This window comes from Hippopotamus amphibius, chromosome 8, assembly GCF_030028045.1.
Source record: "Hippopotamus amphibius kiboko isolate mHipAmp2 chromosome 8, mHipAmp2.hap2, whole genome shotgun sequence".
NCBI lineage: Eukaryota > Metazoa > Chordata > Mammalia > Artiodactyla > Hippopotamidae > Hippopotamus > Hippopotamus amphibius.
This window is the reverse complement of record NC_080193.1, coordinates 9,392,494-9,407,708: the sequence shown is the minus strand read 5'-3', so window position 1 is coordinate 9,407,708 and position 15,215 is coordinate 9,392,494. Positions and strand designations below refer to the sequence as shown.

Sequence of the window (15,215 nt, the reverse complement as noted above, 5' to 3'; positions counted from 1 at the left end):
CGCGGGGCTGCTGAGCCTGCGAGACACAACTACTGAGCCCGCACGCCCTGGAGCCCACACGTGTGCCACAACTAGAGAGAAGGCTGCGTGCCACAACGAAGACCCGATGCAGCCAGAAATAAATACTAAATAAATAAATACATGTTTTAAAAATAAATGAATAAAAGGTACACATCTCACATGTTACAGTTCAATAGAAAATGACTACCTCTGGTGCGGCAGGCGATCTGTCTGGGAGTTACTTCTGACTGCTGCTGCAGGGAAGAAAGAGGAAGAGGCTGACAACACTGCTGCAGTCCCTCTGACCACCCGCCCTCACCCCCTCCTGAGCCTCACAAGGGTCTTTGCTGACCGCACTGTTCAAAATCAACTTTAAGCCAAGCTTCCCCAAAGTAGCCCCAATTACGCTCTCTGGCTGGTTGCTGTACCTATTCCTTCACCACATGCAACTCAACATGTTTCCTCTCCGGCGTATCCCGACCCCCCACCTTTCACTAATTAACGTTTATCAACTCCTTAACATTCACAATGTGCCAGGGAAATGAGCATTCCTGTGGCTCCTTGTTCGCCTGTATTAAACAGAGAGACAAAAAAAAAATTCTCTCCTCTCAAGGGCAACACAAATTGCAGCAACGGATCGTTTTTTTAAGAAACCTGACACCCCTGACCAAAGTCACCAACTGCCGAGTGTGACATTTAAGGCCCTCCCCCAGCCTCGTTCCCGCTATTTTACTGAATCTTACTTTCGAGTTTCAAGTTGTACGAAAATTACACTGTGTTCCCTACACCTGTTCAGTGCGCACGGACCACATCCAATGTACTGAGAGCGTCAGTGGCTTACCTCCAGGGAGTGCACGTCAAACAGATGTGTGACCCGGGGCTGGTGGTCCCGCTCGTCCTCCAGTGACGAGGTGATGACGTGGAACAACTCGTGAGCGTCCTGTCAAAGGGCAAAGCATCCTTCAGGGGGGCCGAGGGGGCTGCGGCAACCTCAGAACCACCCCCATGCGGACCACCAGGCAGAACCCCTACGGCTAAGGTGGGCAGAATTTGCTTTCCACCTTCTGAAGGCGCAGTGTGCTAAATCGAAGCAATCACATCCTAGACATTCTCGCAAGGAAAGACGGAGAGGCCCAAGGAGAGAGAGAAGCAAAGAACGCAGGGTGGGCAGCCTTCACGCGGACCTGAGCCGCCTCTGAGCCTGTTTCAGCCTCTGCTGAGGTGGCCCGGGCCTCCACTCCACCCGATTACTGTTTTTTGTAATTGTGATAAAATACGCATCCAACTTGCCAATTTAAGCTTTTTACGGGTACCGCTCAGTGGTGTTAAATACGTTCACTCTGTTGTGCGACCACCACCACCGTCCATCTTCAGAACCTTTTTCATCTTCTCAAATGGAAACTCTCTGCCCACTAAACACTAACTCCCCAATGCCCCTTCCCCCTTGGCAACCACTGTCCTCCTCTCTGTGTCTACGAATCTGGCTGCTCTAGGAACCTCAGAAAGTGAAGTCATACAGCATCTGTCCTTTTGTCAGTGGCTTGTTTCACTTAGCATAATGTTGTAGCACAGAATTTCCTCCCTTTTAAAGGCTGAATACTATTCCACTATGTATACCTACTGCATCTTGTTTACCCATCACCCATCGATGGACAGGTAGGCTGCTTCCACCTTTCGGCCACTGTGAGTAACGCTGCTAGGAATAGGGCTGCACACATCTCCGCGTGCCTGCTTTCAGCTCAGCTGGGCACACACCCGGAAATGGAATTGTGCATCGTATGGCTGGGAACTACTCTTTAAGGATCAACTCAAATGCCCCCTCCCAAAAAGCCAAAGCCACCCCCACTCTCCTGGGATGGGGGGCCCGTCTCCCCTAAACTCTGACGGTGCTGATCCTCACTGGGCTCCAGGCATACCCTGACCTAACCTCACCCCAGCGAGTTCAGCAGCAGCCCTGCAGGCTCTCCCTCCAAAACACCCCCTGAATCCCCGAGGTTTCTGCACCTGCCCTGCCTCAGCCCCAGCTTTCCTCTCTGCTTCCGTCTGGCCCCCTGCGTCCCTCCTGTGCACAGCAGTCAGCGTGGTCTTGTTCACACAAAGCAGTCCCCTGTCAAAGCTCCGAGTGGCTCCTCCTGCACACGGAGTAGAAGCCCAGCTCCTGCCCACGGCCTCCCAGGCACAACCTGCCCCACCAGCCCTGCAGCCCCCTCTCCTCCTCTACGCGCCCCTCCCTTCCTACCCTTCTGCAAACCCTGCGTCCTTGCAGCTGCTCAAGGCTTCCGCCTGGCTTGCTCCTCCTCCGGCGAGAATACTCTGCACCCACACCACCCCAGGCCTCACTCCTCTTTAGACTTCAGGTCTCAGCTGAAAGCTCAGGTCTGCAGAGGAGCCATCCCCTCTAAAGGAGCCCCCTGTTACTTTCCTCTCATCCTCGGTCCTCCCCACTCTTTGTCACATCACTTTATTAGCACATATTAAAATCACCTGTGGACGGTCTGCAGTTTCCCCCATCCCTCACCACACCGTGAGCCCCGTGAGCTCCGTGACCCCTGCAAGTCAACGAGCCCCAGACATGCAGCTGAGGGAGGATCAGCTCTTCCTGGGAGCTCAGGAAGCTTTGACAGACGAGGCACGTGGGCCAGCCCGTGAAGCAAGAGCAGGGGCTCACCTCGGAGAAAACTCCCAAGGCAGGATGCAGTTGGATCCAAAACCTATTCTGTCACTGTCAGCCATGGGACTACTTGGCCTTGAGAAAAGGAACAATTATCGCAGAAGAGCTTAAGAGCGGCCTCTTTAGTGCCAGACTGGCTCGAATCCTGGCTCTGTCACTCAAATAGCTATGTGACTTTGGGCAAGTCACTTGACTGCTCTGAACCTCAGTGTTCTCATCTGTAAAATGGGGACAGTAACAGTAACTCCTTACAGGGCTGTGGTGAGGATTTGATCAGATAATTTATATACCTGGCCCAAAGCACCCCACAGCTCTAGCCTTAGACACTGAAAAGTGGTTGTTGACCTGATCATTAGTAGCGAAGGTGTGGACAAGGCCCTGTGCTACATGCTCTGGATGCCTTCAAAGAGGAGAACCACAGACAGATGTACTTTTCTCTCCCACGTACACTACAGCACTATGCAGCTCAGCGTCGACACTGGAAATACTCCAGGAGCAACTGGGACTTAAGTGGGTCCTTGACAGAAGAGCAGAACTTAGAAAAGGAATGTGGACAAAGAATGCCACCTGTCCTATCAGTAAACAAAGGGTGTTGCTGGCCACCAAGCTGTTAGCCCCTCCAGCTGCCCCCCACTGTGTACCCTGAGGGGATTCAAGATGGAGAAAAGCAGGATGTCGTCCCTAGATAGCTAAGGTACATACCGAAGGAATGATCTCAAGGGACCCAGACTCTTGCATCTTCCCTTACACAGAAAAATGCTAAATTCATTAACTTGAGATGTCTGGTTTTTCTTTAAGTGACATTAATCTTTTGCTGTTCTGACTACCTGTTTTTTGTTTGTTCGTTTTTATTTTTATTCATTTATTTATTTATTTGCAAACACTTCATATACCCTGGCTCCTCCCGTACCTCTTCGGAGCAGTCCTCAGAGCTATCTGAGAGGCTACCTCCCGGGCGTAAGTCCTCCGTATGTCTGTCAAATAAAATCGAATTCTCAACTTTTAGGCTGTACCTTGTTTTTTCAGCCAACAGGAATCTGATGTCCTTAAGGACTAAATCTCAGTCACTCTCTCAGTTTAGAGAAATGTAAAATGTAGCTAAATAATTCCAGTTACCAGAGAAGGATTAAAAAAGTATTTTCTAAATGGAAAAATATTTCAACATATAATGGATTAATCGAGAGGCATGGTAAGAAAGTACAGATTCTATCAACATCATGTTTAAAAAGGAACACATACATGGCTTCAGAGTAACGTAGAAACAGAGATCATCTTTAAAGAAAAGGGGAGTGAGAAAGCCTTCCCACCACACTCTTTAGAGTTTTGAAATGACTCTCACTTCAGCCCCAGAGTTTCAGGAGCCCAAAGGCTCTGGTCCAGGGGCTGGCTGGTGGAGGCAGAAGCAGCCAGCACAAAGCTGGCCCTGGAAATGTGGCAGGGGAGGACGTACCGCCAGAAGCGTACACCAATGGAAGCGAAAGTTTTAGTCCCTAGAACTTTACTCTCTCAGCCTCAGTCTGGTCCTCTTGGGAAGAGGAGGAGGGTGGCTGGTACCAAAGAAGACAACGAAGCTATAGTTGTGGAAAAGGGAGGCAGGAGTGGCTGCAGGAAGGCCCTGGGCCTGCATATGACAGCTGCTAGAGGTTTGGGGCCACTTTAAGCCAGCCTCTGAAGACCAATTTTTTTTTTTTTTAACGAAGGCATAGTTTAAAAAAGAGTCTCACCTGAACCTCTGAGCCTCTAAGGTAACGCCACCTGCCTCTCTCTAAAGGCCCCAGATGTCCCCACCATCCACTGAAATGTAAAGTCACTCAAGAAATAACAAGATGTTCCCTCTTTGGCAACTGTGTGCTCACACCCTATCCTGTGAATCTTCCCTCCCCCCAGATCATGAGAGCAGGAATAAAGTTCATGATCTGGTCCCGGGACACTGTCTAAAATGTCACAGAAATGTCCACGCAGGCCAGGCAACTGCACGGTCAACGCTGGCGTTTATTCTTCCCACTGCAGCAATGCAGCTGTTTTCTAGCCATCCTTGCGAGCTCAGCCCCCAGCTCATTAGCGGGAAAGATTCTCCAAGGAAACCTGCTTTGAATGTTGTGTTCACCTGCTCTTCAAACGAAGAGATCTGCCACCTGTACATTCTTAAGACGTCCAGCAAACAGCTTGCATCCAAGACCTCTTCATCGGTGACTTCTTGGCAGGATAAAGCTGGGAACAAAAAAGACAGTACAATTAAGTGAACCAGCACAACAACTAACCAGGAAACCTGTGCAGCACAACGTGTCAAAGCTAATGTAAAATGTAAGGACTGCAAAATTCACCTTGGAATCATATCTCTTTCACGATTCTTCCCTGTAGCCTTACCCAGTCTTAGTACACTAGCAGACACTTCGCGTTTGTCAAATGAAAGTAATTTTTCATAAGGCTGCAGCACTCAAACGAAGTAATTGACTTTCAGATATCTGAATTACTATCGTCAATATACAGTTTTTTGGTTGCAAGATTTGTATTGAGTAAAATGATTTAAACTCACAACTCTGAGGGACGGGAGGGCCCGTAAACGTTTACCTGGTCCAACCCCACACCCACTGCCTAACCACTCTCTGCAGGACACCGGCCCGGGGCCATAATGCCTTCGCTTGGATTTGCTTGCAACTTGAGTTTCTGATTATCACCGCAAAGCATCAAGCTCTATGAGGCAGCCTGAAAGGGTCTTCTGAGTGGTTTACTTTTCAATCAAAGTAGAATCAAGCCTAGTAGACAAAAATGAAAGTTCACGGGGCTTATGAATTTACATTACAATTACATCTAGATCAAGGGTTGGCAAACTTTTTCTACAAAGGGTCAGCTAGTAAACATTTTAGGCTTTGCAGATGTCTGTAGCAACTACTCAACTCTGCCACTATAGCACAAAAAGCAGGCATAGACGACAGACAGACACTATGTAATATTACATGTTACACAGATAATATGTAAACAAATGGGCATGGCTGTGTTTCAATAAAACTTTATTCACCAAAACAGGTGTTGGGCCAAATCTGGCCCAAGGGCCATAGCTTCTTGATTCCCTACCTTGCCCATCCCCCTTCCCGTAGCATATTATAATGGACTAGTATATCACATTGGACCAGTATGGACCAGTACTGCTAGTGCAGGGGAGATAAAAATACAGGAGCCTGCCCGCTCAAGGCAGTTTCTGGGAGTTCAGTGATTCTCCAGATAAACTAAGCCAGCCTGTGTCTCCTCTTTGATTTGCAGTCGATGAACTTGAGACATGGCTCTGAATACTTCAGGCTCTGACACTGGAGGGCCTGCACACCGCCACCCCCACCCCTGTCGGAACACAGCTAGTCCCATGGGTGGTGACCTGTGGAGAAGCAGCAGCCTTGGTCACCAGTCGCCAGTTAATAGCAAATAAACCCTGAGGCCAGACCTTCACCCTCCAGTACGAAGGGGACCTGTCAGGAGAGGTACTCTTCCTTCCTTCTTCCTCCTACACTCCCAGGCAGCCCTTCTGTTAGCTTTTACTCTCCCAAGGAAAATGTGAGCGTCCCCTTTAGCCCAATTTTGCCTACAATGCTGTGGGGCAAAGTGGCAATGTCTACTAATTTTCACAGCCTACAATCCAGCAAGCTGACTTTCTCAGGATCTACCCCAGGGAAACACATGCCTACGTGCACGACAGGCACATACAGGGACATTCACCGCAGCCTGTTGATGTAGACAAGGCACTGGGAGTGAATGGCTAAGTAAACTGGGGTATGTTGATATTACGGATGCTGTGCAGCCGTCAAGGTGAGTGATGTTTGTAAATCACATATTTGATAAGGTATTGAGATCCAAAATATGTAAGGAACGCCAAAAACGCAACAACAAAAATGCAGAAAACCAAATTTAAAAATGGATGAAAGATTTGAATGGACATTAAAAAAAAAACCCATAGAAATGGCCAATAAACACATGAAAAGATGCTCAACAAGACCTATGATTAGGGAAATGCAAATCAACACCACAATGAGATATCATTTTCACACCCATTAGGATGGCTGTTATCACAAAGACAGACGATAACAAGCTCTGGTGAGGATGTGGAGAAATGGAACATTTGTGCACTGCTGGCGGGACTGTAAAATGAAAAAGCCGCTGTGGAAAGCAGTATGGTGATTCCTCAAAATAGCAAAGAGAATTACCATTTGATCCAGCAATTCTGCTTCTGGGTCTATACCCCCCCAAAACTAAAACCACAGGCTTCTGTACACCAATGTCCACTGCAGCATTGCTCACAATGGCCGAAAGGTGGAAACAACTCAAACATCCATTGATCTATAAATGGATAAACAAAATGGTGCATATATACATACAAACATACACAATGGAATATTACTCACATTCAGCCTTAAAAAGGAATGAAGTTCTCACACATGCTACAATGTGGATGAACCTCAAGGACATTACGCTAAGTGAAATAAATCAGACACAAAAGGACAAATACTGTATGATTCCACTTAAATCAGTACATAGGGACTTTCTAGGTGGTGCAGCGGTTAAGAATCTACCTGCCAATGCAGGGGATGTGGGTTCGATCCTTGCTCTGGGAAGATCCCACATGCCACAGCACAACTAAGCCCATGCCCTACAACTACTGAGCCTGGGCTCTGGAGCCCATGAGCCACAACTATTGAGCCCATGTGCAGCAACTACTGAAGCCCACCTGCCTAGAGCCCATGCTCTGCAACAAGAGAAGCCACCACAATGAGGAGCCCGCACACCACAACGAAAAGTAGCCCCTGCTGGCCACAACTAGAGAAAGCCCATGTGAAGCAACAAAGACCCAACACATCCAATAAATAAATAAATAGATACATTTATTAAAAAAAAAAAGTACAGTACACAGTCAAACTCATAGACACAGAAAATCAAATAGTAGTTCCCACGGCCTGGGGTCATGAAAATGGGAAGTTATTGTTCAATGGATACAGAGTTTCAATACGGGGAGATGAAAATGTCCTGGAGATGAACAGTGGTCATGGTTGCACAACAATGTGAACATACTTAACACTACAGAATTGTTTACTTGAAAATGGTTAAGAGGGTAAATTTTACATTATGAATATTTTAAAAATGAGCAAAGGATATGAGCTGGCAGTTCACAGGAGACAAAATAAGTGAGACCAGTAAACTCACAAAAAGAAAGAAAAAAAGGTGAATGAGGTAGAGCTACGAGTACTGAAATGGCCATTTCTCTAACGCATACTACATTATTTGGTCATGAAAAAAACAAACAAAACAATTTATCATTTCTGTGGGTACTCAGAAACATAGTTAAACCTTCCATGGTCTGGAAGGTTACACTCATCTTTTCCTTTTGGGAAGGAAGGAGGAGAGCAGCACTTGGTAGTGATGGAGAGAACTTCAGCCTTATCTGTAACGCTTTAATTTTCTAACAAGAAGAATTTACTCATGCGTTACTTATATAATTAAAAATTACTGGGCTTCCCTGGTGGCGCAGTGGTTAAGAATCCGCCTGCCAATGCAGGAGTCACGGGTTTGATCCCTAGTCCAGGAAGATCCCACGTGCCATGGAGCAACTAAGCCGGTGCGCAACTACTGAGCCTGTGCTCTAGAGCCACGAGCCACAACTATTGAGCCCATGTGCCACAACTATTGAGCCCGTGTGCCACAGCTACTGAAGCCTGCACACCTAGAGCCTGTGCTCCACAACAGGGAAGCCACCATAATGAGAAGCCTGCGCACCTCAATGAAGAGTAGCCCCCACTGGCCACAACTAGAGAAGCCTGCATGCAGCAATGAAGACCCAATGCAGCCAATAAATAAATAAAGTTATTTCTAAAAGCCAAAATATAAGACACTGAGAAGCAGAAGCAGAGAAGGAAGGATATAGTGGTAGGACAACACCTAACCCTACGTTATGACACCTATGCGGACATGTTGGTTCTTCACACAGTCTTTGGGATGATATATTTCTTTTTTCAACAGGGCAGTAAAAGAAATTTTCAAGTTGCCTCTGACACAGAAGAGCAGAACTTGCTTTGCATAAAGGTTTCTATATCAAGCTGACATCATACCTCAGGGAACCAATATTTAGCTGAGTGTTTTTAAAATCCTTTTCTTTTTTTTTCTGACTACAGGAGTAATAGATGCTTATTATTGAAAGTTTTGGTAGTTTTTTTGTTTGTTTTTTTCATGTTTTTAAACTGTCACCTGCACCATACCAAAATGGCCACGGCTAACATTTTGTTTTCTGTCCAGCCTTTATCTGTGGAAAGTTTTGCTTTGGCTGAAGTAAAATTATACCATATTCTGTATCTGGTGATGGCCAATGCCCTCTCCCAAATTAACAACAAAACAAAAACACTTCATAAAGATGATTCTTAAAGGCTATGTAATGTTCCATTGATTGCTTAATCATTCTACTGCTGGATAACCATATTCTTTCCTTTTTTCTCCCCATTACAGCTAGATGTTGGAGATCTCTGCACAAACAGTCAGCCACCCACACCCACTGGTTTCGCATCCTTGGACTCAACCGACTGAGGATCAAAAATCCTCAGGATGGGAATTCCTTGGTGGTCCAGTGGTTAGGGCTCCAAGCTTCCACTGCCAGGGGCCTGGGTTCAATCCCTAGTCATGGAACTAAGATCCCATAAGCTGCACGGTATGGCGAAAAAAAAAAAGAAAAAGAAAAAGAAAATACTCAGAAAAACAAATTTCACAAAGTTCCCCAAAGCAAAACTTGAATTTGCCAGGCACTGGCAACTATTTACGTAAGATTTACATTGTCTCGGGTATTACAAGTAACACAGAGAGGATTTAAAGCTTATGGGAGGACGTATGTAGGTTACACACAAATACTATGCCATTTCACACAAGGGACCTGAGCACCTGCAGATTTTGGTATCTGCGTGTGGGGGTGTCCAGATGCTATAGGAGGAAAAACGAGTTCCACAGTCAAAAACGTGGTTTAAAAATGAAGTTAGACTGGTGGCTTCTTAAAACCTTGACCAAGCCTGTGTACACTGTGACTCTCCAAGCTCAGGGCCAATATGTGGCCATTTCCACAATTGTTTGCCCTGAGAACTCCATTGCAGGCTAGTGTAAATCATGGTCCACCAACTACTAGGTCAAATGGTACTGGGCATTTTGCAAGCTATTGTTGTGTGGTTCCAAACTGCTTCCCAGGAAGGCTGCCCCAAGTTGCACCTCCACCAGCATGTGTGAACATGTCACCCAACAGCTGGTCAGGACTGTGGATTTTCTTTTTCTTTTTTTAAATTTATTTATTTATTTATTTATTGGCTGTGTTGGGTCTTTTTTGCTGTGCGCGAGCTTTCTTTTTAGTTGTGGTGAGTGGGGGCTACTCTTTGTTGTGGTGCACGGGCTCCTCATTGCCGTGGCTTCTCTTGTTGCAGAGCACAGGCTCTAGGTGCGTGGGCTTCAGTAGTTGCAGCACATGGGCTCAACAGTTGTGGCTCACAGGCTCTAAAGTGCAGGCTCAATAGTTGTGGCACACGGGCTTAGCTGCTCCGCAACACGTGGGATCTTCCTGGAGCAGGGATGGAACCCATGTCCCCTGCATTGGCAGGCGGATTCTCAACCATTGTGCCACCTAGGAAGCCTAGGACTGTGGATTTTCCAATCTTTGCTGACAGGCCAAAAAAATGGTATCTCACTATTATGTTATTTATATTTCTTTGATGGTGGCCAAATTGAACATTTGAGTCTTTTGCTTGTTTTGTTTGTTAGGTGGACTCTGTATCCATCTAAATACAATTTGTATTATTTCTTCTGCGAATTACCTCATTTCCTAGGCTGACACTTTTTTTTTTTAAACTTTGATGTTTTTGAAACCAGAGTACTTCTTACAATCAAAACGCTTAAATGGCAGTGGATTTTTTTTCCTTCCCAAAAAACTGTTACTAAACTGACAATTTTTAAAATAAATGATTACATCTTTGATTTAAAAAAAAACAAAAACAAAAACCTGTCTATATCTCTTGGGCCCTTAGTGCTTTTTTTCATAATGATGTGTGTAATCTTTTTCTGCATGAAGATTATTAACCCTTTGCCTGCCACCTGGGCTACTGCTTTGAAAATGCACACAATCCCCGTTACGTTTCCAGGTAGGTACCTTTCAGGAGGTGCAGCAGTGTCAGGGATAAGTACTGGTGTTGGGGTGGCTCCTTCTGATCCCTGGTGTACTGGGTGGTGAACTCTTCCAGCCACTTGATGAAGGTGGGGCAAGCAGACAGACCTTGCAGCAGGGAGTTCATGAAGCAGGTGTTCCCCAGGTTGACAAGGCCAGGCACAAGCCCTAAAAAAGTGGTGGGTACAAGAGGACAGCACATCACATCAGACCAGCTCTTTTTCCCTCTCCCACTTGGGACCCGGGGTTCCTGCACCGGGGCTTTGGACTGGAAACACCAATCTCGGAAAGTCCTCATCCACAGAGAGCAGGGGGCCAGGCATTCTGCCTTGGCCGAGGCCTGGTCCTTGCACTGCTCCTTCAGGAGACCAAGAGCCAGAGAAGGACAAGCCCGGGCCATGTGTGACTTTTGAAACATGCCACAGTGTCTGGCACAGCCTGGCTGGCATCGAACGTACAGAAACACTCAGCCACCTCTCTCGCTTTCTCTCCTGCACTCTCTCCCTCTCTTCTTTGTGAGACAGCAATGTTTCTCACAATAGAAGAAAACAATTGTTCTTTTCTTGTTCCCCAGGACAATGATTTTGTTCTTAAAATCAGTGGGAAAGACACCACTACTCTGCCATTCTGATCAGTCCTTCTGCAAAGAGATTAACAAAATCTTTAACAAAATCTAACGTACTTCCCTCTTCCAATGAAATTAAAAAACAAACAGACTTTTTATTATGAGAGTTCTCAAACATGCACAAAAGAAGAGAAGAGTGGATCTCTAACAGACCTCAATTACAACCATCCCCAGACTTAACAGTGATCACCATCTCACTACATCTGTCCCTTTTCTGTATTTATTTACTTTGGCTGAATTTTAATCAATATAAGTAGAGCAATATTGACAAAAGGGGGCATTTTTAAAAATAAGGACATAGATATTTGTGTTAATGAAGAAACGAACTTGAAACATTTACTAGTGACTAGCGGCTATTCAGTGGAAACACAAAGGCATCACACATTTAGGCAGCTGTACAACGGAAAAACACAATGACCACAGCAATGAGAACACTTAGACAATTAAGCCACTTGAAGTTTTTCATCACAAAGCATGTCTCAAACTCATGACCTTAGTGGGGTGAAATATGAATCTTTTTACTACAGGGTATAAAATAATGAGTTACTAAAATTAACTTCTGTTTAAAAGAAAGTACTATTGACAAGATTGACGATGTAAGAGCATCAGAAATGCCCCCTCCCCTTTTCGTACTGATTTTGAACAATAAGGGTTTGGGTCCAGTCGATACACCATGATGCAAAACCTTCATTCTTACCTTTTCTACGCTTCTTTCTTTCTGTAATGGGACCCCAAATAACATATATTCCTGCTGCTAGAGCTGCGGCAATTCCACCTATAACACCCCAGTTCTTCATGACTTTATATCTAAAAAAGAAAATAAGTTTACTATCTTTCCTCATGACAAATGGAATATGTATATATACAGGTATAGGTACACAGAAATAACACCTCATCAAAATAACCCACTGGCCTGCCAAATACCTGGCTTTCAAATTAAAGTAACATACAGTATAGAATTATGTCTTGAAAATCAGCATATTTAGACTTTAGGATTTAAAACCTAAGTCAGAGCACAACCTCCCCAAAGCCGCACAGGCCAGGGCTTTCCTCCTGCTCTGCCTCTCGTTCTGCCAGCATACTGGCCACCACCCTGGCCACAGCCACACTCCCACCCCAGGGCCTTTGCACTGCCACTCCCTCGACCTGGGATGCTCTTCCCCCAAGTTCCACTGCTTGGCTCACTCCTTCCCCATCCCTCCACTTCTTACAAAACTACTAGAAAACTGCAGTCATGGTCCTTTTATGCAGTTCTACTTTTTCTCTTTACCACAGCGCTCACCACCTTCCAACATAACTTTCACTTATTCACCATGTGTATTTTCAGTCTCCCCCAACTGAAATGCAAAATCCCCACAGGCAGGGATCTTTGTTTTACACACTAACATATCCCAAGTGTTTCCAAGTATTTAGATCACATAGTAGGTTCTCGATAATATTTATTGAATGATTGGGAACTGGAGAAATACAGAAATAGATTTATCTTTTAGGTTATTAAACAGGGTGGAGGAGAGGCATACAATAAAGAGATCTAAATATTTATTAAATTACAGATTTCTTCATTTGAGGCTTGACTCGAACACTGAAGTTATTCTTTTACTACAAACAAAGACATTTCACCAGCAATTTAAAACACTGCCTTCATACACAGTTACGTATTTCCACTAAATAAGGCAAATATATGTACATACAGATATATGTGCAATATATACCTTTATATATGTGTTAGCTACATATATGCATATGTGTGTTTAAAATATTCTTATCCCAATATGTGGATCACGTGAATATTGTTTTGATCTCAACTCAGTCAACATTAACTCAGGGAAGAGTGACTGATGATACTAGTAACTCTGTCTACGACAACCACATAGCTGATGACTGAATTTCTAATCAATCTTTGTTCTCCCAAGACAGCGTCAGTAGAATGTGCACAGAAGTTGGTTAAGAAAGTGGAACTGCATAATCTCATTTGGTTCTGGTTCTGCTATTCCCTAGGGCATCATTTCACCTTCTAAGCCTCAGCTTCCTCGTCTGTTCAGTGGGGGCGATTGTGAGACCTACCTTACAGTATTGTGAGGACTGAATACGTGCTAATGCATGGGGTGAGTAGTCAGAGCTTAGTAAATGTTAGCTGCTGCAACCATTAAGTACTACAATCTTAGCTTCATTCATGAAAGTTATTCTTGAAGTTTCTTTTTTTATATATAAATTTATTTATTTATGTATTTATTTATTTATTTTATTGGCTGTGTTGGGTCTTCGTTGCTGCACACATGTTTTCTCTAGTTGCGGTGAGCGGGGGCTACTCTTCGTTGTGGTGTGCAGGCTTCTCATTGCCGTGGCTTCTCTTGTCGTAGAGCATGGGCTCTAGGCGTGTGGGCTTCAGTAGTTGCGGCACATGGGCTCAATAGTTGTAATTCACGGGCTCTAGAGCGCAGGCTCAATAGTTGTGGCGCATGGGCTTAGTTGCTCCGCGGCATGTGGTATCTTCCTGGGGCAGGGATCAACCCGTGTCCCCTGCATTGGCAGGCAGATTCTCAACCACTGCGCCACCTAGGAAGTCCTCTTGAAGTTTCTGAATGCAACATTGTGGTGATTTTTACACAATAGGTATATTCACAAAAGTGTCTCAAAAGGTTAAAAAGGACCATCACTGAAATTCTAAAGTACTTGACACGTGCTTTAAAATCCTCTGATCACACACTAATTTCCAAGGCTGCATACTCCATGCTAGACACTGTGATTATTGCATCTCACCCTCAAAAGCATCCCACAGAGGCAGGTTCATTTTTATAGATGAGGAAACTAAGAAACGTTGCCAACTTGGTCAAAGGGAGTGAGGCCGCGAGGATCTGAACTCATGCCTGTCGGCCTTCAGTCTGTGCTTCAAACCAGGAAGTTCGTGGGGAAATTGAAGGACAGAATGTCAAAGGGATGGGAGGGAGGGCTTGCCTAGGTCCTAAGCAAGGCACGGGTAAGAAACCCAGGGCCAAGTGCTGACTCTGGAAATCCCACAACACGAGGAGAGCAGTGGGGCCTGGGAATGAAAAGATCTGGTGGGGGGTGCTAGCAAGCTCCGGGCACTTTACAGGGTTGTGAGAACCATGGCAGGATTGGGGAGCTGGACAAGGTTGGGGAACCCCAGCAGGACTGAGGGGTATCCTGGAAGGATGAAGGGGTCCTGGCAGGCCTGCGAGGCGCTGAGAGCCCCGAGGGGCCACTGACAGAATTGGGGGCCTTGACAAAGCTGAGGCTCCCTGGAAGTTCTGGGGACACTGACAGGGTTGGAGGAGGCACTGGCAGGCGGAGGAGGGGGGCACTGATAAAACTGGGGGCGCCAGCAGCACTGGGGAGTGTCGACAGAATCGGCGTCGGCCTGAAGGCCCTGAAGGCCCGTTGCCCCTACCGCCCCAGGGCCTGGGCCTCCAGCCCTGCCGAACGCAGAAGCCTCCGGAATGCTCACTCCGGCCCCTGTGGAGCCTGACCAGGGCGTGAAAGGCCAGCGACGGGCCAGCCTGGGCACCCCGGTCCCAGCCTCCTCGGCCGCCCCGCCCCCCAACAGCTCACCTGACGGCCGCCCCAGTCCGCAGGAAGCGCTGAATGGCCCTGTCGGCCGCGGTCATCGCCGCCTCCGCCCGGGGACTCAGCATCGCGGCTGCGCGGGAGGCCCGCCGCCGCCCCCGCCGCTATCGCCGCGGCAGGACCCAGGGCTCCGGGGGCTGCGGAGACGGCGGAACCCGCGGCCGAAG

General features: G+C 46.4%; 1 protein-coding gene across 3 annotated transcripts in view; it reads right to left on the bottom strand.

The window, feature by feature from the left end:
• The window catches only part of USP30 (ubiquitin specific peptidase 30), a 27,403-nt gene extending 12,188 nt beyond the window's left edge, over positions 1-15,215 (bottom strand). For 2 of the 3 annotated variants that reach the window (XM_057745971.1, XM_057745969.1), the window contains exons 1-6: positions 15,034-15,215; positions 12,161-12,270; positions 10,824-11,006; positions 4,779-4,882; positions 842-940; positions 209-254 (exon numbers count right to left, since the gene is read on the bottom strand). In XM_057745971.1, coding sequence (XP_057601954.1) covers positions 209-254; positions 842-940; positions 4,779-4,882; positions 10,824-11,006; positions 12,161-12,270; positions 15,034-15,116 — 625 coding nt within the window. In that variant the 5' untranslated portion in view covers positions 15,117-15,215. The remainder of the gene's footprint in view (positions 1-208; positions 255-841; positions 941-4,778; positions 4,883-10,823; positions 11,007-12,160; positions 12,271-15,033) is intronic. The other variant, XM_057745970.1, reaches the window with a different exon arrangement.